This window comes from Mastomys coucha, unplaced genomic scaffold, assembly GCF_008632895.1.
Source record: "Mastomys coucha isolate ucsf_1 unplaced genomic scaffold, UCSF_Mcou_1 pScaffold23, whole genome shotgun sequence".
Taxonomy (NCBI): Eukaryota; Metazoa; Chordata; class Mammalia; order Rodentia; family Muridae; genus Mastomys; species Mastomys coucha.
Genome location: NW_022196906.1, coordinates 43044683 through 43070647, shown reverse-complemented (window position 1 = coordinate 43070647; position 25965 = coordinate 43044683). Strand labels below are relative to the sequence as shown.

The 25965-nt window shown below is 42.5% G+C and overlaps 1 protein-coding gene across 6 annotated transcripts in view; it reads right to left on the bottom strand.

The window, feature by feature from the left end:
* Window positions 1–253: 253 nt before the first annotated feature.
* The window catches only part of Usp28 (ubiquitin specific peptidase 28), a 58877-nt gene continuing 33165 nt past the window's right edge, over window positions 254–25965 (bottom strand). Inside the window, exons 11-26 of one of the 6 annotated variants that reach the window (XM_031343094.1) lie at window positions 24514–24641; window positions 22869–22964; window positions 17541–17720; window positions 15527–15747; window positions 14548–14618; window positions 13059–13287; window positions 10439–10633; window positions 9421–9560; window positions 9086–9265; window positions 8122–8217; window positions 6760–6938; window positions 6571–6649; window positions 5496–5575; window positions 4870–4993; window positions 3611–3806; window positions 254–1437 (exon numbers count right to left, since the gene is read on the bottom strand). In XM_031343094.1, coding sequence (XP_031198954.1) covers window positions 1262–1437; window positions 3611–3806; window positions 4870–4993; window positions 5496–5575; window positions 6571–6649; window positions 6760–6938; window positions 8122–8217; window positions 9086–9265; window positions 9421–9560; window positions 10439–10633; window positions 13059–13287; window positions 14548–14618; window positions 15527–15747; window positions 17541–17720; window positions 22869–22964; window positions 24514–24641 — 2370 coding nt within the window. In that variant the 3' untranslated portion in view covers window positions 254–1261. The remainder of the gene's footprint in view (window positions 1438–3610; window positions 3807–4869; window positions 4994–5495; window positions 5576–6570; window positions 6650–6759; window positions 6939–8121; window positions 8218–9085; window positions 9266–9420; window positions 9561–10438; window positions 10634–13058; window positions 13288–14547; window positions 14619–15526; window positions 15748–17540; window positions 17721–22868; window positions 22965–24513; window positions 24642–25965) is intronic. The other 5 variants (XM_031343095.1, XM_031343096.1, XM_031343097.1 and 2 more) reach the window with 5 other exon arrangements.

Sequence of the window (25965 nt, the reverse complement as noted above, 5' to 3'; positions counted from 1 at the left end):
CTCTGGGGACTTCTATGCCATCTTCTGTCCTCTGTGGGCATTTGCATACATGACATACACATACATGTACACATAAGTAAAAACAAACTTGTGAAAAAAAGTCAGGGGAACAGAAAGAATTGCTCATATTCTCTTCTCTTCCCCTCCCCTGTCCCTTTTAATAGAAAAGCTGAAATCATTTAAATGCTAGGAAGTCCACTCATTTCCAAAATGGAAAACATGTATTTCAAAAAGGGTCATGCTACACACCAAAGATAAAACAAATACTTTTATTGCACATTTATAAAATCTGCATAGTTGTATTATGTTCTTCCCTCCCATGATTCCTCCATTAATCCTTAAAATTTGGTTACAACATGAGTTTCCAATTAGAAGTTCTTTAAAAAGCAGTTTCTCTCTACATATACACAGATAGATGTTATTTTTTATACAAATTCACATCCTTTATTTTCTAAAAAAAAAAAAAACAAACAAACAAAAAACCAAAGAGAGAGAGAGAGAAGCAAACTTCTATTAAGCCAGGTAACCTTAGACACCTGCTTCTTATAATTTTCAAAATTTTGCTTAAATGATTATTAACTATTAAAATGTTCCTTGTGTAGCTTCACACCAGCACTAGGCTGAGAGCCCAAAATGCTTTCTTTTCTTTCACTCAAGACTAAATGTGAGGTTTTCTGGTTTATCTAAAATATAAACAGACCAAAAGGGGAGGCAGCTTTCCCTTGGCTTCATGGCGCAGCCTTACGTTCCACCCTTGTGTGGAAGGAAGGGCTCATCAGCACCCCTTTTTATCACTGTCAAGAGCCAGGCAAGACCCCTATCTCTGGTAGCTAAGGACTTTTAAATGCCACCTGAACTTGACAAAATAACTAGAAACTGCTCCTCCTGCTCATTCTGATGAGTCACCCTTCTGCTGTCAAAGACTGGTGCCTGAAGGGTAATTTAAAAGTGGCATGAAGCTTAGACAAACCCAAGTATTATGGGAGATTTCCAAAGGCAATTCAGGTCTTCTGGGATAATTCAGAACCTTAATGAACTGGCTCTGGCTCCTGCCTTCTTCAGTGAAATAGCTCTCATGACTCTGTACCTAAAATGCGCAACTTTATCCTTAACCCCTTAAACACACATCACGAGAGGGGCTTAGGTCTGAATCTTGCTCAGACACCCAGTCCCTTTCTCCAGGGGAATCTGCAACAACAGACTGCCATGTAACAGGCAGGTGACTGGAAACCAGACTAAGTCTTGACTGTCCATGAGCAGCTTATTTCACTGTTACTGTTGAAACTCCTTGAATGGACTCCATGACAGCTGCAAACCGGCTGCAAAGATCATAAGGAGAATTTGGTCGAATGGTTGGAGGCTCCTTTAGGACGATGATTTCTGCAGAAGGATCTAGAAGCCTGGGTAGGAACTCCCCTAAGCACAGCTGCAGATTCTCTGTAGAGGGAAAAGGGACTGTCATACACACAGTTAAATGGAAGATGCCTTTGCGACAACTTGCCCCCCCCACATAGGGCTGCAGAGCTGAGTCTAGGTCCACGTCTGTGTATGATGGGGAAAGAGTTGTCATGGCAGCAGTAAAGGGTATCACAACCCCCTCAAAAGCAAACATAACTATGACACCATTGCAGTCCTGGTTCAAAACACACAAATACATGAAGTCACTGTCAAACAGGGCTAAGTTTTCCTTTCTTAGAGAAACATTACTAACTTAACTACAGAAAAGACTTTTAAACATTTTCCCACCATTATCTGATGCACACGAGCACCAAAATGGTGTATATTGGACTGAATTGTAATAAGATGTTTCATTTTTAAAAATTGCTATTTGGGTTGCTGATTGTTTCATTATTTTAAAAAAAAGGCATTAAGTGAACCTTAGCTTGGGATTAACTCAGAATTTCAACAGTTTCCCAAACGGCCCTCAATATATCTCTACCATTTAAAACTATGTATTTATGAGACATGGTAATGCTCATCATTGACATTCATAGAATTAAAATATCAATCAAGTCTGAAAAACTCCATTTTTCAGATGTTGTAAATTCTGAAGTATCAAATATTTATTTAGGATTTAAACTTTTACGAAAAGATAAAGCAACCCATTTCATGAGCATGCAAATTTGTTATCATCATTTATAAACATAAAATTTCTCTATGATTTTTTTTAAATCTATAAAGGTTTAATTTGTGTATCTATTTTGGTATGTACACACCTGGGGGTGTGTAAAGCTTCTTGGGTGAGAAGGAGCTGGCTCAGAGACAGTCAACATCTGCTGTACAAGGTGACCAGAGTTCACCAGACTTGGCCCACAGAATGATGGAAGGAAAGGACTAAGTACACAGAGCTGTCCTCTGAGTGATGCACATGCATCCTCTATACACCCAACACCAGTAAATGCAAGCAACACTCTTAACTAGCTTGGTGTGGTAGAGCACACCTTTAATCCTAGCACTCAGGAGGCAGAGGTACAAGGATCTCTTGAATTCTAGAACAGTTTGGTCTACACAGTAAGCTTCGGGCCAGCCAGGAGCAAAGGTCTGCTCACCAAGTTGCAAAGCTGTTTTGTTATCAAGGCTATTCTTACCAACTATCCTCTTAAATCTTACGAAATTGGATGTGGGGGGCTGGAGAGTTGGCTCAGTGGTTAAGAGCACTGACTGCTCTTCCAAAGGTCCTGAGTTCAAGTCCCAGCAACCACATGGTGGCTCACAACCATCTGAAATGAGATCTGACGCCCTCTTCTGGTGTGTCTGAAGACAACTACAATGTACTCATATACATAAAATAAATAAATCTTAAAGAAAGAAAGAGAGTGGAAGGGAGGGAGGGAGGGAGGGAGGGAGGGAGGAAGAAGTTGGACGTGATGCTCTGTATCACACACATGACGGTGCTGTTTTCTTTCAATGCTTAAATACACTAATGTGTCCAAAGAGAATGAAGCAGAGTTATACATCTCATAGTTTAAAGAAAAACAGACAATGAAAGGAAATACAGCAACTGCTTATTATAAGATTTACCAATCAATTCTGTATACTAAAACAAGTCACTAGTAGGAAATGAACAATAAGGATTCCTATCAGAACATACACCTTGCAAACAAAATGAATGCACCTACAAAATTAGGATCCCTCAAGACATTCCATTTGCAAATTCACAGAAGTAGTTAGTTAATATTCTTACATACTGCAACTTCAAACCTCAAGAAAGTTTAAAGAGCCATCATACTCTTATGCAGAATATAACAAATAAGCTATAAAACCCCATAATTTAGTAGGTGGGAAAATAACGGAAAGCTAACACTCCTGCAGAGCACCAACTGTAGCAAGGGAGCAGGGTGCCCTGGGTTCACTGCCAAGCAGCCATAGTTCCCAGGACAAGCTGGCTGACTCTGCAGTGGCTTCAGCTGCTGGCTGAGGCAAAGAAGCAGAGAGAAGTAGAGCCTGAATTCTCATGCTGTCTCCATGGAGCAGACCCATGTATCTCACAGAAGATGTTAGGCGGATGGATCCTGAAAAGGCTTCAACAGCCAGCGACGCTAAATAGTGAGGATACTGTGAGGTTTCAGATTCACAAAAGCATAAAAACTAAGCAATGCTAATAACACACCTGCAATATCCTTCCCCAGGTAAGAGCACCAATGGTTCCTCATGACCTCGATGGCATCGAGATCATCCTTGGAGATGTCGTTATTAATGATCAGGTGGATGCAGGGAATGATCAACTCATTCATTACATTAATGCCCTCTGTTACAGAATGGTCGTCATTTGTTTCAAAAAGAGAAGCAGCCTTGGCATTCAGCTCCTACAAATAAAAGACAGACAAGGGGAGAATGAAAAAAAGTAAGTATCATTTAGTATGAATGTAAGCCAATAGTCACACCAAAATCACCTAGATGTAAAAAAAAAAAAAAAAAAAAAAAAAAAAAAACAAAACATTGGTTCCTGCCCCAGATGTTCTGACATAATTAGGATGTAGGTGATCTGGGCCCTGGGATTTTATAACTCCCATGATGATTCTAATGCAACTAAACTTGTGACTCAATGGCCTAAATTACCAGCTAACGTCGTATTTGACATCTGTTCTACCCTAAGACCTACGGAATGATTCTCAGTCTTCACTAGCCACTAGAACCACTCCCAGAAGACACTGAAACCCAGACTGGCCAGCTGTCATACATGGCTGAAGGTGACTGATACACACGTGAGCAGTGATGGGAAGCCTAAATCCTAGCTTGTCCCTAGTATGACAGCAGGAAGGAGGGTGTGAGGACACTCAAGGTGATGATCTCTTATCTGGTGACTCAGAGGCCAAAAGCACAGAACTTTTAGGGGCTGCTTCTCAGCATGGTAGACAGTCTTACCACACTTATAATTGGCACAGCAACCAAAGAATTCCCAGAAAATAAGGATGTTGCAAGGATAACCCCACAGATTTCTGGGGAAATGAATATACAAGGACAACCTGCAAGCAATCCATCCCTTAAGAATTCCATGAAGAACCAGCATGCTATACACTCCTGGGCAGACTGACAGCATTACACTAGACTTTCCCTCTGGCTGTCCAAGGCTAGCAAGAATAATGCTTACTTTCTGCAACCTAGTATAAGACTGGAATATATTTTTAGGATACCTCTAGTCTTGGGAAATACCCCATTCTTCTGACATATTCATATGGCTGTGCTCAACAAACTCATACCTCCTGGGGACAATGTGCTAAAAGCTTTAATGCAGGCACACGAGAAAGGAAAGGTATGGCTAGTTCAACTTATCAAGAGTTGGAGAAGAATGATATGCTGAGAAAAAAAAGAGAGCAGGAGAGGCAGGGAGGGAGGAAGAGAGATTAATGTTTTGTCAATGGTACAGACCAGAAGGCATTTTCTGCGGTACAAAGCAATCACGGACTCCTTCACGCCCCTGCGGGGCCCCTTCACCAGCAGGCCGGCGTTGCTCTGGTACGCATACACCAGGTAGGACAATGCTTCCTGGTACCTTAGAAAGTGGGAGACAATCCACAGATTTAATTCTTTTTGTCAAAACCTAGGGCTTAGCTCTCACTTTTCTGTAATGAGAATCCATTCAGCTATAACATGATGTACTGGGAAAACACGGAGCCAAACCCACAGCCAGTCTCAGCTATTTTGTACATGGAGAAAGAAAGGTAAGGCAAATCAGGAAACATCTTTGGACCTCAGGTTTTCTTTTTCAAACAAAGAGAATGGCTATTCACCAGAGCCTGTGAAAATCAATACCACTTTCTGGTCACTAAGGAAGCCCACCATAATATCTCCTCACTAATAAACCCAGTTACATGAAGGACAGGGGGGAAAAGCATAATGTGTAGAACACAATGACGCACGAGGTAGGGGATGGGCAGGCACAGTGTATGTGACAAAGAAGGGGATTCATGGCAGTGACTTCTGAGTATCCCTGAGTAGGTGTCAGTGTGCTGACTATCAATGCTACTGGAAAGAAAAAAAAAAGGCCAACATACTTTCCTTTTTGGAAGAGTTCCAGGCCTGTTAGAAGGTACACAGATACCTTTCTGAACAGACTATAATCTTCATGCCACCTCTGGAAAGGAAGGACCACCATTAGTGACTTGATCTCAGTAAACCAGTGCCTGCTTCACTTTTGGTGCTATATACTCAGTACAATCATGGACTCAGAACATATGGTCAAGTATAAAAACACACAAAACTTTTGGGTTAAAAAACAAAACAAAACCCAAAACCAACCAAACAAAAAAAGACTTACATGAGGTGCACATCTGTAAAGCCAGCACTAGGGGGGTGGATGCAGGAGCATCAGCAAGGCCAGGGTCATCCTCACCACATGACAACTGTGACCCTAGCCCAGCCTAGAGTATGTTTACACCACTGTGTACCTGCTGTGCTCTATTCCTTCTGCTGAGGAATCTCACTTCAACTGAATGTTTGAGTTTATAAACTCTCCTAATCCCAACACAACTCGTCAAAGTCCTTCTGATGTGTGTAAAGGACACTCCTGAGTGTGACAGGCAGAGGCAGCCATGGGGAGAAGGGAGCACAAGCTAAGCAGACAACTGTAGTTCACTAAGCAGGCTAAACAGCACAACTCCGCACACAGAAGAGTTTGTTCTTTTAATTTAATTTGTAGTCCCACATATTTTAATGCACACTAGAAAACGATGCCACCACACACCCACACCAACACACAAACACTGCGTAGGACAAGACTCAGAAGGGCCCTTAGGAAACAAGCACAGACGCAAGCTAATCAAGCCTGAAAACAAGGCCTGTGCTTCTGACCCTAAGACAGGATTTTTATTCATTTTTTTTCAATTTATATCCCTAGCTGTCTAGAACTCCTTTTGTAGACCAGGCTGGGCTTGAACTCAGAGATACACTGCCTCTGCCTCCTGAGTGCTGGGGTTAAAGGTGTGGCCCACCACACTCAGCTTTGTTTTCTCCCTTTCATAGGGAACTAGAGTCTGGTAACATGCAACTTCATTTATCTTAAGTACCACCTGCCTCCAGAAGGAAGGTTTTGGGAGGAATTTAAAAAAGCAGACAAAGCCCCACACTTACCTTATACTCTTCCATGTTCATGTCCTCTGGACCAATTTCCATCAGTTTGGCCTGAGCAACCTTCATGATACTGATAGATCTGTGTGGGACAGAGTGCAGAAAGCAATGGCAGGGTACAGGGCAGCATCTCCGGATTGGAGGAAGTTGCCAAGTGAGACCCCATGCAGGAACAGGCTGGCACAATCTCACCTCTCATCATAGCTAAGGTTTCTATCCGCGAACTGTTCCAGTAGGGTCCGTTCTACCACCCTCTTGGGTGCTTCATTTTGGAAAAAGTAGACAAGAACATGCTGAAGGCGAGGGTCACTGTGAGAGGTGGGTGTCTCTTTGGCAAGCTGATAGAGCCGGGAGTACTCTTCATGAAATGCCTGTTAACGACAGAATTGAGGGGTGGGAAAGGGAACACCGTGGACTTCAGCACACATACAGAAACTGACAAGAAACACCAGTGGGCCTCATTAATATAAAATATTAATTTATATTCTTTTAAAATGAAGGATCCCAAGTTACAAAGTCAGTCTCAGAGTTGTGTCATCAATGAACATTTAAAACCTCATCATCCCTGTAGACTAGTTACAATGCACAGTGGCACTACTTACACTGCTGGGCCACTGCCAAGCAAAGATGGGACAGCTTTGTGAGATGGCTTACTCATCAGTTAGACAACAAAGACAGTGTCATGCTTCACTTCAACACAGGATACTGTGTGTCTGTGAGCTAGGGTGCACAAGTGTGGAGACCAGGGTGCAACCTTGAGCACCATTCTTCAAATTCTATCCAATATACATTTGGGGGATGGGGCGAAGGTGTGAAGTTGGGCGTGGGGTTGAAACAGGGTCTCACTGCGTAGTCCTAGCTGGCCTGTAACTCACTATGTAGACAACTGGATCTTGAGCCTCCCTTGACTCAGCCTGCTTCTGTCTTCTCAACACTAGAATTGAAAGCATGTGCTACACCTTGCTCCATCATCCTTTTGTGGGACAAGGTCTCTCACTGACTTCAAACTCACCAGAGGCTATACTGGTTGGCCAGCAAGCCTCAGGGATTCTATCTCTGCCTCTCCAGCACTGGGATTACAGACATGTACTGTAGAATGTTACGCATATGTATATATGGGCAGGGTGTGTATGTCTAGGAGCCACAGAAGACAAAAGAGTAGCAGATTGCCTAAAACCAGAGTAATAGCAGTGAGCTGTCCAGTGTTGGATACTGGGAACCAAACAGGGTTTTCTGCAAGAGCAGTATATGCTGGGACATCTTTCCAGTCCTGTGGAAAATTTTATTTTTTAAAATGTAGATTCCGGAGATCAAAAATATCCCTGGCTTATGAGGATTAAAATCTTAAAACAAGGGGGCTGATGAGATGTCTCAGTGGGTAAGAGCACTGACTGCTCTTCCGAAGGTCCTGAGTTCAAATCCTAGCAAACACATGGTGGCTCACAACCACCCATAATGAGATCTGATGCCCTCTTCTGGTGTGTCTGAAGACAGCTACAGTATACTTATTTATAATAATAAATAAAATCTTTAAAAAAATTAAAACAAGAGTACCTTAATAAGCCCTGCTTCAGACCCATCTCGGTCAAAGGTCTGGCGTGCTTTAGCTATGGCCAGGATGACCCCCTGCATGGCAGGGCTCAGCATCACCTACCACAGAGGGCACAAAACAGAGAGAAAAAGGAGAGCAGACAGGTTCAAAAGGAAATAGAATGAAGTGAGGTGAGCCGAGCACTGTCTCCTTGGCTGGCACAGGCTGCAGGCCAAGTTTCACAGCCCTATTCTAGATGTATGCAGAGTCTTGGCTATCCTTGTAATGATACCTATGACAAGCCGTTCCTCTATGTGCACATTCTAAGTCTATGAGATAAACAAAGATGTCCAAGAACATTTCGGATGGGGGCACTGCTAAAGATTAAGTTTAACCATATGGTCAGCACTCTATTAAAATGAAGGTATGAAGGCATATTAAGTAACTGCAAACTTTCAATAAAAAACATATATACCCATAGCAAAAAGCAGAAACCTAAGAGACAGGATTAAAGACCATTTATGTGCAGTGTAACTAAAAAGGAGACGGACCATGAGGGACAGCTGCTTGCTCAACTTCAGAATTAAAAGCAAAACCAACTTTAATCCACATTTGTTTTATTCACTGAGCAAGTGGAAAAAGTCTACTTGTAAGACAAACAATGGACTGCCACCAAAACTAAACAATCTCTCAAAGGTGAACTTATTTTTGTTCATAATACCAAATGGACTTAATCCTTTCCCTAGGCCATCCAGGCTTTGTAGTAGTCCCTGCTCAACACAAACTGGGTGCATACACATACACATGCACACACGCATGCCAAAAGTGCACAGCAGGAACAGGTCACCCATGCCTTTTCATAAAGCGCAACTAAAGTCAGAAGCAGACAGGCCTCCATGGCTGTTGTTGATTCAGTGAGAAAACATTAGCTCGTGACACACACCTTTTGAAAAACAATACACAGCTACCCTGCACTCATCTCTGTACCTCCTCATCATAGCCATCTGCATCAGATCTAACCAGAATCCTTCCCACACTGGGAATCTCCACCTCAGAGACCTCAGAGGTAGGTGGAGCAGCAGCCTCTGTGTCTCTGCCCTCTGCAGCCTGCTCTGACTGCTCTGCAAGGTTTGTTTCCTGGGACTTCTCAGGCTCAGCTTCCTTAAGCTGTGGCAGCAGAATGGAGGGATAGAGTTAAGAACAATGGGGAAAAACAGGAAGAAATAAAGAGGGCTGGTTAAATTCAGCAGAGAAGACAGAAAGCTGGTAGCTGGTGTAAAAAACCAGACCCTCTGAAAGGAGGGCCACTCAGCCAGTCTCACCTCACTCAAGGCTGCTTCTACACCGCTCTTCTCGTAGGCATGAGCCGTGTTTGCAATTGCCTGGGCAGTCTGCTCCTTTGCAATCACAGCATGCTCAGAAGACAAGCATCGAACCCCATGAGAGGACGCTGCTGGAGCCTCTAGCAAAATAAATAAATATCACAGAAGTGTCACATCTGATGATCAGCAAGCAGGAGCGACACACATTTCAATATACAGTTCTACCACACCTCTTTCAAAGCCCATGTAAATGCCTCTAGAAAGTTTGACAAGAAACAGCTACTCTGCCGGGCAGTGATGGCGCACACCTTTAATCCCAGCACTTGGGAGGCAGAGGTAGGCAGATTTCTGAGTTCAAGGCCAGCCTTGTCTACAGAGTGAGTTCCAGGACAGCAAGGGCTACACAGAGAAACCCTGTCTCGAGAAAGCATTTAAAGAAAAAAGGGAAGGAAGGAAGGGAAAGAGGGAAGGAGGGAAGGAGGGAGGGAGGGAGGGAGGGAAGAAGAAAGGAAGGAAGGAAGGGTGGGTCTGCTCCACATCAAGGACTCTCAAAGGTCTGTTAAAATTACCGTGCACAATTTTTCTTAAATTTTCATGCCAAAGAGGCTTCCTTTCATCAAACATTTATTAAGATCAATCTATAACTTTCCATCCTGTCATTCGTTCTCCTCCACCCTGGGGGATAAGCAAAGCACTATAGAAAACATAGACAGCCTTTCTCATAGTATTTCCCCTCAGAAATTCGTCAGAAAGCAACTTCTAAAGGCACACTAATCCTACCAAACTGTGTGACAGCCACTATAAACAGAACCCATTGTTGGGCCAGCAAGACAGCCCAGTGAGTAAAGGTACTTGTTGCCAAGCCTGATGACCAGGGTTAGATCCCTGGGACCCACATGGTAGAAGGAGAGAACTGGCCCCACAAGTTGTCCTCTAATACCAAAATGTGACATGGCATTGCCGTGTATGTGGGCAAGAATGTGGGGGCGCAGCAAGGCCCTGCCTGACTGGACTATACCTTGTGATGTGGAGAACTCCTGTGAGGAAGAGTTTGGGGAGGACTCCATCTGTGGGATCTTACAGGACTGTTCTTCCTCCCATTCCTCCACCTCTTGCTCAAACCTCCAGTTATCTTCCTGAATGTACTGCCTGAGTTCCACAGGCAGGGCTTCCACTTCCCCTGCAGTCTGAGCAGATTCATTAGGAGCTGCCTCTGAGGGAAAATAGTTAAAATGGAGAAAGGTAAACCAACACACTGTCACAGAGGAAGGGCAGCACATCGCAGCTTTATTCTTGTCCCTAACAGACATATACACTTAACATGTATACTCACATACACATGTAATTCAATTAGAAACTGTGACAGCATGAGGCTAACCAGCATAGCACAACAGGAACCATAGCAGGCAGCATCAGCAGGCAGCTGCTTGGTATTTATCCACTGGAGCTACAGAGACAGCTCTGCCGCTAACAGCACTGACTTCTCTGGCATAGGACCCAGCTCTGGTTCACAGTACCAACATGGTAGCTCACAACTGTCCATAACTCTCAGTTCCAGGAGATCTGATACATCAGGCATGTATGTGATACATGTGTATATGTTGAGTGAATGCCCCCAACCTTGGAATAGCTGTAGCCATTTGTTCCATGCCTGCCAGCTATTTCATATTGTTGCTATAACATACCTGCCAGACAGACACAGAAAAAGAATTTGACTCAGAGCAAGGTCATGCTGATCACATTCCGTATGAGGTTTGCTAATCTTAAGAAATTCCACAAAGCTTTAGGTAGGACCCATCAAATTAAAGGTCAGTATAAACTGTTCAACCTAAAGTAGCTTGAATCAAAGCCAACCTGCATTCCCTGCACTGTTTGCATTGTTTTTATGTTGTTTTTCCTTTACTAGCCATCATCATGGTTCAGCCCCTGAATTCTGAGCAAATTCTGAGCTGCCGCACTAATCAATCCATCAGTCTTCCGGTGTGCATTCAATAAACCACCCCTGTCAGACTGAGATTGGTGTTCATATGGTTTGTGGGGCAAGTCCTGGACCCCAACACATACATTCAGCCAAATATTCATCAGCATAAAATAAACCCTTAAAAATTAGCATCTGTTGGCTGACTGAATGAACACACGATAGGTGAATGACTTAACCATAGTCAGTCACTGGATGCAGCCACTATTTCTTTAAAAACCTGGACACTAACAGATGTAATAGAGGATTCAGTGCTTCAGAGTGCTTGCTGCTCTTATGGAAGAACCCAAGTTCAATTCCCAGCACCAACGGAGGGTAGCTCATAAGCACTTGCAACACCAGCTCCAGGACATCCTACATCTTCTGTCCTTTGTAGGTACTTGGATATACATGTGCACAAACACACATAAACACAGGCACATACACAGAAATTTAAAAAAAAAAAAAAGGGAAAAGAAAATTTAAAGTTTATCAATTTAACTATTACATCTAAGAGTGGTAAGAATGTCCCAGCTGGGCATGGTAGCACACAGCTATAACCTCAGTACAGCTCCATAGGTGAAGGCAAGATCAGGAGCTCGCAAGATAGGAAAAGCTAGATGAGCTACTATCTCAAAAAGATAAAAGAACGATCGCCAACTTCATTACAGTTGAGTAGAAAATGTGAAGGCACTGATCTGAGCGCACTCAGGAGGCAGAAGCAGGCAGATGCTACGCAGTGAGACCCCCGTCTTTAAAAAAGAAAGGAAGGAAGGAAGGAAGGAACCAAGTACTTTATTTCCTGAAATCCCACACAATTATTTTGTTGTTAGAAACCAAGGTGAATTATTGGGTAAATGGTGCATAGTCAAGTCATTAAGTACTTTGGCTCAGAGGCTAAGAGCACTGGCTGCTCTTCCAGAGGTTCTGAATTCCCAGCAACCATATGGTGGCTCATAACCATCTAAAATGAGATTTGGCGCTCTCTTCTGGTCTGCAGGCATATATGAAGGCAGAATGCTGTATACATAATAAATCAAAAAAGAACAAGAAAAAATTGCAAAAATCTGAAGAACAGGTTGAATTGTATTTCTAATCATGTCATCAAAACCAGCAATAAAATCTGCAACAACACAACAAAGCCCGTGTTAGCTGCCCTTTCGTGATGCAGGAAGAGTCTCCTTGCTTCTTTTGAGTCAGGGTCTTACATAGACTGCACTGGCCTTGAACATCTGATCCTGTCATTTGTGCCTGAGTGTTAGAATTGCAAGCATATACAACCACACCTGGTATACAAGGTGCTGGGGATCAAACCAGGACTTCTTGCATACCAGGCAAGCACTCTACAAACAAAAAACCAATCTTAATCCCCAGCCCTCCACATACTTCATAAAAATGAGCAATCTAGGCAATAAACAAGGAACTTGCAACAACCAAGAGCTAGGACAGTCCTTTACAACCCTCACAGCCAGCACTTATGACTTTACACTATAAATAGAGAGTGGTTGTTTTCTGACTATTTGAGATACTTTCTCTTTCATTCTCCTACAGTTTTTATGTTTTAAGAACATTTTACATAGTATCAAATCGTAGTTTACAAATGTCTTCAAAATAAGTAGGAGATTGCTCCCCTCCCAGGGACTAGATCCCCCAAATGCTCTTCTCTAGTCAGCGTGTTTACCTGCATTGAAGTGGGGCAACTTGTCATTGATATACATCAAGCAGTATGCGCTGACATTTCTCAGGCCCCCATAAGAATCTCTTTCAAGTTCCTCCCAGGAAGACTCAGTAACAGAGATGTCGTTGTATTTGAGCCAAATCTGCCGGGGCTGGTTGTAGATGTATGCCCAGTAGTGTCCTGCACTGGCTTGTCCTTCATGAACAAGAACTGCATGTAAGCGATAAGGCACCTGCAGATCAGAAAGGAGGGCTCTCAGACTGGGCATGGAAATCAGATGGTATCTACATCACTACAACTCTGAACATTCCCAACCAGCAAGTAAAAGGGAATGCCCATACAAACACAAGATAACATCCACATCAAGCATTTTACCAGCTCAGGACAGACCAATGAAAACACAATCTTGGAGGCTATCAAGGGTTCAATCCCAGGGCCCTTAGACTGAATGAAACCAAGCCTTGCTGGAGGCTCTTTCCAGTCCTAAGTTCTGCTCAGTACCTTATCATCTTTTCACTCAGGGGCAGATTTCTTTGAAACAGCAGAGAGAAGAGGGAAAGTCAAGAGTCACATGATCTGTTCCTATTCCAACCACAAGCATGCTCATTGCCCTGCTAGGAGCAGAGCTGTGTTCTGGAGGTTACTCAGCCATGAGCCCTTTATGGAGCTGCCCCTGCACACCCGGGTCCAAAGACCTATACTGAATAAGAATGAGTGTGGACAGCAAGGATTTCTGTTCTGCCTGGCTCCCTTCTGGAATCTCCAGTTACTAGAGAAATAAAGCCTGAAGATACTAATGGAACCTTCCAAAGGACCTTAGAAATGGACAACTGATCTCCAGTCAGTGTTTGCCACTGCACTGCTTCAATACCACTAAGATGATGCAGGATACTACTGATCAGACCATGAACCCAAAGCTGTGTTATTTACTGGAAAGACCTGGGTGCTTTCTCTGACACTCTGAACTAGCAGACTTTCAACCCAGCATCTGGCTCCAGAGTCTTTACTGGTAAAATCAAATAATTGAGATTTTTGTTAACACCACCACTTAGAGAAAAGCTTTTTATTAATATCTAACAGCAAATTTGTTTTTAAGATTTATCTTTTTTAAAATTATATATAATCATGTGCATGTGGGTATATATGTGAGAGTTCAGGTGTCCATAGAGGATGAGACATATCAGATCTCCTAGAATTGAAGTTATAGGTTTTTCTGGGAACTGAACTTGGGTCCTCTGCAAAACAGTATACACTCTTAGTTGCTAACAGCTCCTAACAGCAAATATATCTCCATTGTATGGAACAACACCACATGTTAGAAACCAAAAAAAAGAGGATGATTTATGTTTCAATGTAAGCAGAAGACATTCTGAATTCTTCAGCTGGATGTCAGGGAATATATTTCTATCTCAGCAAGAAATCCATGCAGCTCTTGTGGTATTGTGCCCTCCGCCATTAGTACCAGCCCACTTCCCTTCACCTTTAATTCTACCTGACGAAGAAGAGGATCACAGTACATCTGCTCAATAGCCTGTGTGGTGCTTGAGATACAATTCTTTAAGTCTGTTAAGAAGAAAAACCTCGTTAGGTCAGAGTGTCTGTGACGGGTCCTGCCAGCTTCTCACCCCACCCTGCTGTGACTTCTGCTTCCCACTAGGAAGCACAAAGCAGCGTGTGGTGCTGAAGTGGTAACTGCTCCAGGTTATAAAGGCTTTTAATTCAATGGAATTACACTGAGGTCTCTAACAAATTATTCTTATAAATCTGCACTGAAATTTCTTAAAGCAATTGTCTCAATTTAGGAAAACACTGGGTGTAATGGCAGAGCACATGCTTATCTTGTCTGAGGGCCCAGGACAGGAGGGAGGCCAAGTAAGAATGGAGTACGGGTAAGCTATTGTTTAGAAAGCATTCATTTTGTTAAGATGCTCAAAACTGTGAGCACTGTCCCCACACTGGGAAAGCTGAGGCAGAAGGATGATGAGTTTGAGACTAGTCTGTGCTATAAAAGGAGAACTTATCTTTAAAAATAGCAAGAGAGATATTAAACCAAATTTTCTTTTCACAAGCCCTGATTGTGAGGCAAACACTGTTACTTACTACCCTTTTACAATCAATTACAATCTTTACATTTAAACAAATTTAAATGTGCAGCAGTATGGAAGCACATGGGCCATACGAACTCAGGTCAGTTCTGAGACCTTGCTTCAAAGGGACAGGAAAGAGAGGGGAGGAATGTACACTGCTTTATCTCAGGGAGGGGTCCCAGGATTACAACTATGCAATTGTGAGAAGTTTTGAGGAAGAGGAATAATCCCACAGGACCAAGCCTACAAGGCAAGAACTGCAAAGTCAGAGTTGCCAGGCCTGATGCGCAGCAAGGAGGGAACAAATACCCAGAGTGCCTGGCTTCCAAACAGCCAAACAGACAGGAAAACAGGGAGTAGCTAATAAGTTTTCAGAGTACCAACCTTGTATATCCTGTTCAATTTCACTCCGCCACCTCTGAAGACAGGTCTTAACGAAATTCATCTCCTCATCTGTGACTGTCCGAGGAGCTGGGGGTGCAGGCATTTCCAGAGAAGAGTGTGGAGAGGTAAATGGCCCATTCATTACCTCAGAGTTGGGTAGAGCATCTTCCGGAGAGGAAAAGGTACTTTCAGCATCCCGAGAGCAGCTTTCAGGACTTGAACTAGAGAAGACAAAAGATGGCACTCATTTTGTAATATCGAAAATGCAAGTTGGGGTGGGCATGGTAGCAGAAACCGGTAACCTCATCCCTTGGGAGGCTAACACAGGACTGTTGTGACTGTTTCTGTGACTTTGAGACCACCCTGGTATAGCTAAGGGCCTATTTCAAAAAAAGAAAAAAGTTCAACTTGACCCAAACTAATATACTTCAGAAAACCAGCACTTTATGAAAAGGTACAGTTAAGATATGAGCCCAGCATCAGTGAGCCTAGGGCAGAAAGACTTCAATTGTAAGGCCAACATAGGCTACGCAGTGAGGCCTTATCTAGAATCTACAAGTATAATAAAAGCCAACTTTTTCTAGTAAAGATCATCTCATTTACTACAGTCTGGTTATGAAGCAATGCTCATCTGATGAACTACTAGCTTAGCATTTAGCAGAACTTAGCTGGCAGAGTAGTTTGTGCCTATAACCCTGGCACCCAAGAAATGAAATGGGGGCAGAAAAGCCTCAAATTCAGTGGTACTCAACCTTCCTAGCGCTGCGACCCTTTAACACAGTTCCTTGTGTTGTGTTGATACCCTCAACCATAAAATTATTTTCATTGCTACTTTATAACTATAATTTTGCTACTCAAGAATCATAATGTAAATATCTGTGTTCTCTGATGGCCTTGGGCCATCCTCGTGAAAGGGTTGTTCAATACCCCCAAAAGGGGTTGTGATCCACAGGTTGAGAACTACTTCTCAAACCCAGGGCTTTGAAGTAAGATCCTGTCTCAAACAACAGGAAAAAAAAACAAAAACAAAAACAAAAAACATAAAGCACTATGCCTCTCAGATGGCATAGCACTTGCTTAACCAGCATGAGACATTGGGCTGACTCCCTATACCAAATAAGGCAGGCATGATAAGCAAGAGCAAAGGAGAAATAAATGAAAATTTATCTCTAATACCACCCAAAAAAGCTGCCTGCTGTGAGTGCTGGAAACTGAACTACAGTCCTCTGCAAAGCAGCCTGTATACTTAATGGCTGAGCCATCTCTCTAGCCTCCAGTTTTTTGTTTTGTTTTGAAGACAAGGTTTCTCTGTGTAGCTCTGACTATCCTGGAACCTGTCCTGTAGGCCTCAAACTCAGACTCAGTTTGCCTCTGCCTCTCAGCTGGTGAGATTAAAGGTGCATACCCCCAGTTCATCTAACAACAGGTTTTTAATATAAGCTTTTTTTTCTCTGTGAGGACCAAATGTATCCTAGTAATTTTATTAGCCAAAGACACACATATCATGGAGCGTGACCCAAGCTGACCCTGCGGGCACCATCTAGCTATAGAGACTGCTAGCTAAATAGGCAGAGTCAGAGGATTCCTCTACGTGGCCTCCCTGTGTGTTCACAAGCCTAGCTCCTGTAGGCTTGGCCTCAGAATTCTGGCCAGTTCTTCCCTGCATAACTCTGCCCATGCGTTTTTTCCTTGCTGTTAGTTTAGCCTCCTTTGTGGCAGATGAAGTACAGAGTGAGATGCCTGAGAGGACACCTGGATCTCTGAGAAAGCCCTTCTGAGGAAGTTTCAAAGCAGCCCTCAAGTCTGATCCACACAGCAGACAGTGAGAAGCCTCTGGAACAAGTGCACTGCAAGGATGCAGGACAGTGCCAGGAGGGGAGGTGACAAAACCCTTCCGGAAGGCAGAGCCCCCTCTTTGAGCTATCTGAGAGGTCCTCAGCAGGTTGGAGGATGGGAAATGAATCACATAAGAATGGGAAAACAATACAAACCATTTAAGAAATCTGCTTGTTACCTTTCCTTGGATGTGAGGTCAGAAATCGGGCAGTGCACCGAGGGAAGTGGTAAGGTCATGTGCTCAGCACTTCCAGACAGACAGCTTTCAGAGGCGGGTTTTGTACTGGCAAATTCAATAACGTATTTCAACATGTCGGGGAGTGGGAACCGAGATGGGCCGGAGCCATACTTCACATACCTAAGAGGCAAAGACACTGGAACACTATTGCCCAAGTCTGCTATGCATTGTAATAACTGCTGACAAAGACTTACCATGTAGAGCTGCTAATACCCAGCTATAAGCCTAGCAGCTCAGGAGGCTGAAGTAGAAGGATCAAATAGTTTGAGGCCTGCCTGGGTTACAAAATAAGTATGGGGCAAGTTAATGATAACCTATCTCAGTATAACATCAAAATCCCATATTATTCCTAAAGGCATATACCATTTAATTGGTTACTCAATCTATAGGGTTAAAAACTAAAAAAAGACTTTAGCCATGAAAACCACTAGCAGTCTGATGCCTCGCACATAGAGAATGGATGGTTTCAGACAGCTCCAGCTCTGCTCTCCTGTCCCACCAGTCAGGTTCTGCTCACAAACCTAAGTTCTTCCTTAAAGGACAATGTTCCAAACTAAATGAAAAATGATCTGGTCACTAGTTCTCACAGCATTTTCTTTGTCCTAAAACAACTGCCCCATAACCAAGAATGAGAAAATCCAGAAATAAACATTAGGCTTTAATATAAGCAAGGTGGTGGTAACCCATGCCTTTGATCAGCGCTTGGGAGGCAGAGAAACTCTGATTTCTGTTGAGTTCAAAGCCAGTCTATGGAGCAAGTTCCAGGATAGCTAAAGCTGTCTCCAAAACCAAAAACCAAACCAACCAAACAACCAAAAAAGCCCCCCAAACCAAAAACCACCACCACCACCAAAAAAAAAAAACAGAAAAAAATTAGATGTTAGTAAAGGTCAGAGTCAGAGAAAACCAGCAATCTTCCTTTTACAGGGTCTTACATGCTCTTTTTTTTTTTAATTAGTTAACTTATTTTATTTATGAGTACACTGTAGCTGTCTTCAGACACATCACAGGAGGGCATCTGATCTCATTACAGATGGTTATGAGTCACCATGTAGTTGCTGGGAATTGAACTCAGGACCTCTGAAAGAGCAGCAATCAGTGCTCTTATCCACTGAGCCATCTTTCCAGCCCTTATAAACTCTATTATTCATGAATGTGATCGACTGCATGGGCCAGCCAGTCATAAATTATTCAAGATTTCTCCAGAAAGAGTAATATTCTCAAATATGTGACTGAAATAATAGAGTACATTTACAGTTATTTAAGATATATTTTTATTTTATGTGCATAGATATTTTGACTGCAAGTATATCTGTACCACATCGATGCCTGGTGCCCTAGGTGGCCATAAAAAGGTATAGGACCCATGATAACTAGAGTTATACACTGTTACAAGCTGCTATATGGAACCTGGAAACTGACCCTGGATCCACTGCAAGTGTTAACTACTGAGCATCTCGCTGACTGCACACTTTAATTTGCTGCGTGTATGTGCTGTCAGGTGCTGAGTGAAGTAGAAGGCACTGCATTCCCTGAAGCTTGATGACAGGTGGTTGTGGGCATGACATGAGTGGCCACAAGACAGAAAATGGAACTCTGTCTCTTACGAGCACAGTGTACACTTTTCACCTCTCAGCCTTCTCCAGCCTCTAAACAAACTATTTTAACAATACTTACTATCTCCCATTACTAGCACATTACTTTAAACTCACTATGGAGATGCAGTCAGGACAGGAAATCAGGATCATCCTCAGATACATACTGTGTGAGGACACCCTCGATAGAGAGGACTCCACCCCAACAACAACAATAGTAGTTTCTATGGTTGGTTAAATGAGCTGTACATAGTTGCAAACAACTATAATTCCATCACTTGAGAGGCAGAGGCAGGCAAATCATTATGACTTTAAGACCAGCTGGTCCACAGAGCAAGTTCAGGCCACCTACGGCTTGCTTACACAGTGATATCTTTTCTCAAAAGACCCAAACCAACAAATAAAAGAACGAAGAAAATGAAAATGAGTAGAAAATGAACACTTTAACTCAGCATCAAACCCACGACAGGGTGTAGAGCAAAGGCGGCCTTAGCCAAGGCTTGCTTACCACCTACTTTGTCCCTCGCGGTCACTAACAGAGAACTGGCATGTGTGTGCCAGGGTGAAGAACCTGAGCCAGTTGTTCAATCCCTGGCACCCAGGCCATGCTCTTCCACAATGAGTTTTATCAAACTCTGCTTAGTGCACACTTCACAGAGGGCAGAGCTGGTACATTGGCAAAGCAATGGGTGCCAGCCTTCATCTCCTTCAAGCTTATTCCATTTTAATAGAATACTTAACAAAAAAACCCCACAAAAGTTTTTCTCCTCTAAGAAACTTGTGTTTATCTGTAACAATCACACCAGAGTCCTGGTTCTTAGAGCCAACAACCTCACATAATGCAGCACCTGTTTTGACTAATAGGACCAACCAGGGCAGGGGATGGCATGGGTTGAGACAGGAAGAGATACAGTCTGAGAACACAGCAAAAGTAGTTTCAAAACTGTCTTGTCTATCATGTACAGAAGAAATCTCCCTTTCAATATCTTACATAGTTACTACTTAAAAATAATAAGCATTTTCTTTGTTTTCTGAGACAAGGTCATGGATAATCCAAGTTGGCCTGGAACTCTCGATCCTCTTATGTCTACTTCCTAAGCCCTGAGCTCATAGGTGTGCCCACCATACCCCATCTTTTTGTTTTTCTGAGGCACAGTTTAAGCTGTACTCAAGACCAGCCTGACCTGGACTACACAGCCCAGACACGCCTCAAAAAAAAAAAAAAAAAAAAAAAAAAAAAAAAAAAAAAAAAAAATCACTCAATTCTCTTGCCTTGGTCTCCCAAATACTGAGATTACTGGTCACGATGCCTATTTTTTTTGACTTAAAAGTATGGATGTTTTAAGAAAATTCAAATATAAAGTATTAAAAAAAAAAACAAAAAAACCATGACAGTTACCTAGCCCCACCTCAGTTCTGTATCTCACAGCATGTTTGTAAGGTCTTGGATATTTTCCCTGGAGTATGTCACATCCGTATGTACATACAATGTTTGTATAGGTTAAAGAGAATCCAATTACACATACACTTTTATGTGTATGAGTGTTTGGCCTGCATATGTATGTGTATCACGTGTGTGCAGGAACCTAGAGAAGTCAGAGAGGGCATCAGATTCCTTCAAGGGGAGCTGTCACAGGGATGATAGGAACCAAGCCAGGTCTTTCTTCTGCGAGAGCAGTAAATAGTAAATGCTCTTTGCTGAGCATTAAGCCACCTTCTCTTAGTCTTTAATTCATATCTAGGAAGTTAAATTTTGGCCAGTAAGGTGGCTTTAATGGAGAACGGTGTTTGCTGCTAAGCCTGATACTCTGAGTTCCGTTTCTAGGCCCCATATGGCTGAAGGAGAGAATCAACTTTAGAAAGCATCCTCTGACCTCCATATACTCACACATGTACACTTAAAGCAAGTAAGTGAATAAATAAATAACCAAAAAATTACAATTAGAACCAGTTGGCTTTAAACCCAGAGTGGGGGCTCGGTAGGTAAGAGTATATTTCTCTACAGAAAGCCCTAGTTCCACTACTAGTGTGGATAGACTCGGTCTGTAACTCTAGATACAGGGTATCTAACATTCTCTTCTGGCCTCCGGAGGTCCTCGCACTCGCAGATGCATATAATCACACAGAGACACGACATACATAAATAAGTCAAAATAAGTCTTTAGGAAAGCAATAGTGGCCAGGCGGTGGTTGCACACGCCTTTAATCCCAGCACTTGGGAGGCAGAGGCAGGCGGATTTCTGAGTTCGAGGCCAGCCTGGACTACAGAGTGAGTTCCAGGACAGCCAGGGCTACAAAGAGAAACCCTGTCTCGGAAAAAAAAAAAAAAAGAAAGAAAGAAATAGTGATATCACACTAAGGAAAGAACTTCCAAAGTCTCAGTAATTCTTGGGTCCTAAAGTTCCCTAAAGATAACTGGGCCAGAAGCTTGGCACAGCAGACAAATGCACTTGCCACCAAGCCTAAGTTTGATCCCCAGAATCCACATAAAGATAGATAGAAAAAACTGATTCTGCAGGTTGTCCCCTGACCATCATGTGAATGCAGCAGCACACATGTTCATTCCCCCTCCCTCTGTCTTATTTATTCTCTTACCCAATACCAGTATGAAGCAAATAATGTTAAATGTTAATTTTGGATCTGGGTAGAGCTGTGTCTCTTGGAGAAATTAACAACCTAGCAGTAGACTGGTGAGGTAGGAGAATGTTTATTATTTTTTTTTTAATTTATTATATGCAAGTACACTATAGCTGTCTTCAGACACCCCAGAAGAGGGCACCAGATCTCATTACAGATGGTTGTGAGCCACCATATGGTTGCTGGGATTTGAACTCTGGACCTTTGGAAGAGCAGTCAGTACTTTTAACTGCTGAGCCATCTCTCCAGCTGAGAGAATGTTAATAGATGAAACAGTTAATCCCAAGACCCACGTTGCAGCTCCCCAACTGTCTATAACTCCAGTTATAGAAGGTCTGATACTCTCACAAAGACAAACATACATACATGCAGGCAGAAAGAACACTTCCAAAAACGCACAGGGATTAAAAAAAAAAAGTAGATGAAAAGGAAGCCACCAACAGTGTATGGATTTCCTTGGTAAATGTTAAACCAACAGAGCTATCTAGACTACAAAGACCTGTTTTAAAGAAAGAGCAGAGTGTGCCAGAAGAACTCGGTACACATGAGGAGCTTGAGCTCCTGTACTCAGTCAGCATCACCCCACTTCAACACTTCATAAGCCCATTTCCCCAAGTGGAATTGCCAGGCCTGAAAGCCATTCAATGCAATCCCAACCCTTGGGGAGATGGAGGCAGGAGAATGAGAAGTTTAAGGTCATCTTTTGAGTTTGGGCTATAGATAACTCTGTCTCAAAAAAATCCAAAGAGAACAAGTGACGGACAGCATTGCTTCTCACGTTCATTTAGTCAGAGGGCAGGAGGGCAGGGAAGAGAGACTGCCAAACAGTCACAGTATGCCCGGGTCCTCAAGTCCTCAGGACCACTCACCCATAGATGCTGGCTGGCCTTGAAAACTCCTTTACCCTTACAATGACGGTATTGGCTATCTTATAAAACACCAGTTACTAATTAGTTATGCTCTGGACTTTTAAACATAATCTCTGATCTTAATACTTGCTTTATGTTTCAAGGAATGAAACAACCCAGAGACTCACCTTTCTAACTTTTGCTGCAGAACTTGTATTTCCTCCTTCAACTTCCGAATACTCTCTCTCTTACTTCGGATAAGCTCTTTGCTCTTGTACATGTACCTAACAAATGATAAACATGTGTAGAAGCAGTATCAATGACAAGACCTCAGAGAAGACCTCCACTAACGAATACTACATTTTTATTTTATTTTTTGGGGTTTTTTTTGTAAGAGACAGAATCTTATAGCTCAGAGTGGTCTCCAACTCCCTATGTAGTAGAGGATGCCTTTGTATTTCTGGCTAAGTTACGGGGTACCAACCGAACCCACCTGAGTGCATTGCTGTGGATCACACTCAGAGCTACAGCCCCAACCCCAAGGTCAGCAAGGAGGCAAGGATGGATGCCCACTCTCACCACTATCACTAAACGATTCCTAAAGGTGAAGCCAGCACAGTAGGTAAGTCAAGGAAACAGAAGGTGTGGCGACAGCAGCAAAGGCAGCGGAGCTGTTCTCCAGCTGGCTAGCAGCAGCCACACGCACGACCCTAGCAGACTTGGTGAGCTTACTACAACCTAAAGATACAGTGTCAACTTAATAACCAGTACAACCAACTTTATTTCCATCTGCTCAAAGAGAACAGAGTAAAACTACAAAAACTCACCAGGTAGTGGTGGCACACGCCTTTAATCCTAGCACTTGGGAGGCAGAGGCAGGCAGATTTCTGAGTTCAAGGCCAGCCTGGTCTACAGAGTGAGTTCCAGGACAGCCAGGGCTATACAGAGAAACTCTGTCTTGAAAAACAAAAAGAAAAAAAAATTAAAAACTCAGATTTTCAAAAGTGTGACTCATCTAATGATGGAAGAGCTGTACACCAAAACTTGTAAAACATCACCAAGAGAAATAAAGATGTAAAAACAAAATGGTAGCTACTACACATAGAAGAAAAAGACCACAATCTAAGAAAAAGATCATTCCTCCCCAGACTGAACCAACAGGTGTGCCACAATCCAACCGAGTAGCCCTTATTTTGGCAAAAACTTACAAGTCACTAAAATTTCCATGGAAATGCAAGAAACCAAAAGCCAAAATCATTTTGAAGCTAAAGCCACTAAAGAGTGTATAGATTCTCATCAAATTAAACAAAAGAAAAAGAAAAAAAAAGTTAAACAAATTAAAAAATGTGTAAAGTTCTAGGGGGTGTGGGGACGAGATCAGTCTGCTCCCTTGCTAATATTGGGTTTCTCTCTTTCTTACCCCCTTCTCTGCATGTCCCCCACTCCCCCTTAAAATATAAAATATAAACCTTAGAAAAGGTTTCAGAATATTGATATTGCACGTGGTGGCTAGAGAATGAAAGCTTTTTAAAAACATGGCAAAGTTAGAGCAAGTTATGTTCCCTTATCTGGATGTAAAACAGAAACCTAAGTATAATTAGAAACTTAGTTGATATTCCTGTGGGTTTGTGTATATACAGTTTTAGCACCTGAGATTTTATGTTCTGAGCCTAGACATATGCTTAGCTACTCAGTCACAGTACTCTGGAAGTTCACACAATCAAAATGTACACATTATCAAATGTTTAGGTGATCTCCACACACAACTATGTGGCCCACAGTCATTTCTACTGTTGCATTTAACATCACAAAGTCAGTTGAACCAATACTCACCTATCCATATAGATAATCTGAGGAAATTCCAGCTTATTATGAATTTTCTCGGGCTGCCCAAGAGACTGATTAAACTCAAATCTGGAGAGTTCAAAGGTCAACACTGGAGGCAGCTTTGTAAACCAACGCTGCCAAGGTAAAAACATGGGGAAAAGAGAAGTTCATATCATGAAATAACAGACACATTTAAAATACCTTTCACCAAACTTCTTTTGATATGGAATTTATATCCAAGACAACTTAGTATAATACAGCATTTTGTCTCACATACTATCTAAATACTTAGAATTATACTTGAAGAGTATGACTAAACCTTCCTCAGCCTCCAAATCTACTTACGAGCTAGCATTGCATTCAGCCATTACCTTTAGAAATAACCACCACAGAATACAAGACCTGACCAAGCGCCAATGCAAGTCATTCCCTAAGAGTCATCCGAATTTAAGATATTCAGCTCTTACAGGAAACAGCCAACAGCATGTAATTAGGGGATAATTGCATCCAATAATCATCTAAAACGTCAAACACTGTAAATATATAATGTACTGTTTATTTACAGCTAGCCAGTTTTAAGTCCTGTTTACAAATAAAAATTTAAGTCTCATGTTTCTGAGGAAAATAATCTCTGACTTCCAAGATACAAGTTTCTGAAGACAGCCAGGCCAGTGAACCTGCAATGGCACCCAGAGTTCCAGAGTGGAACAACTGCTTCCTAAGCGAAAAGAGCGCCCTCAACCCTGAGCACAGCTGAGCAAAGGCTGTGCCAGCCAGCAGCTTTGCTCACCCGCTGGAGGGTCCCACGGGGGCTGCTGGCACCAGGTACCACTGACTCCACCACAGCTAAATCTTTTTGTCTTTGTTGTTTGCTTCTTGGGTCAGGATCTCACTCACTACACGCCCAGTGCTGGTCTTGAACTTGTAACAATCCTGATTAATCAATCTCTTAAGTGATAGAATTACAAGCATGTGCCACTTTGCCTGGCTCTTCTGGCTTAAATCTAATTAAACAAGCGTAATGATTCTTGCTAGGGTTTTACTTTTACAAAATTCTTGTCCCTGGATACTGCTCAAGTAGTAACTATTCATTCATAAGAGGAAGCATCACTGTACACACATGGTATAGCTCATACTAGGAACTGCCAGAATCCATTTTTTCCTGGAGAAGCTGAGGAGGAAGCACTCTCCATACTCTACCATCTTCTAGAGCTTAAATGCCTCCACAGGCCATGTCAGGTGTCCTACTTTTATTCAAGTCAGTTTCTCCTATCATAATTCTTGAATGGATAGTTCCAAAAGCCAGTTTTGCCTCAGAATGTACGAGAGTAAGCCAAGTGAAGTACTACGGAAAATTTCCACTGGTGTTCACCAATCCCTGCTTAACTGCAATGCTGAGGTACTAATTATCCTTGCATTAATACATTCTTCCCAACCCATCAAAACCCAAGAATCCCA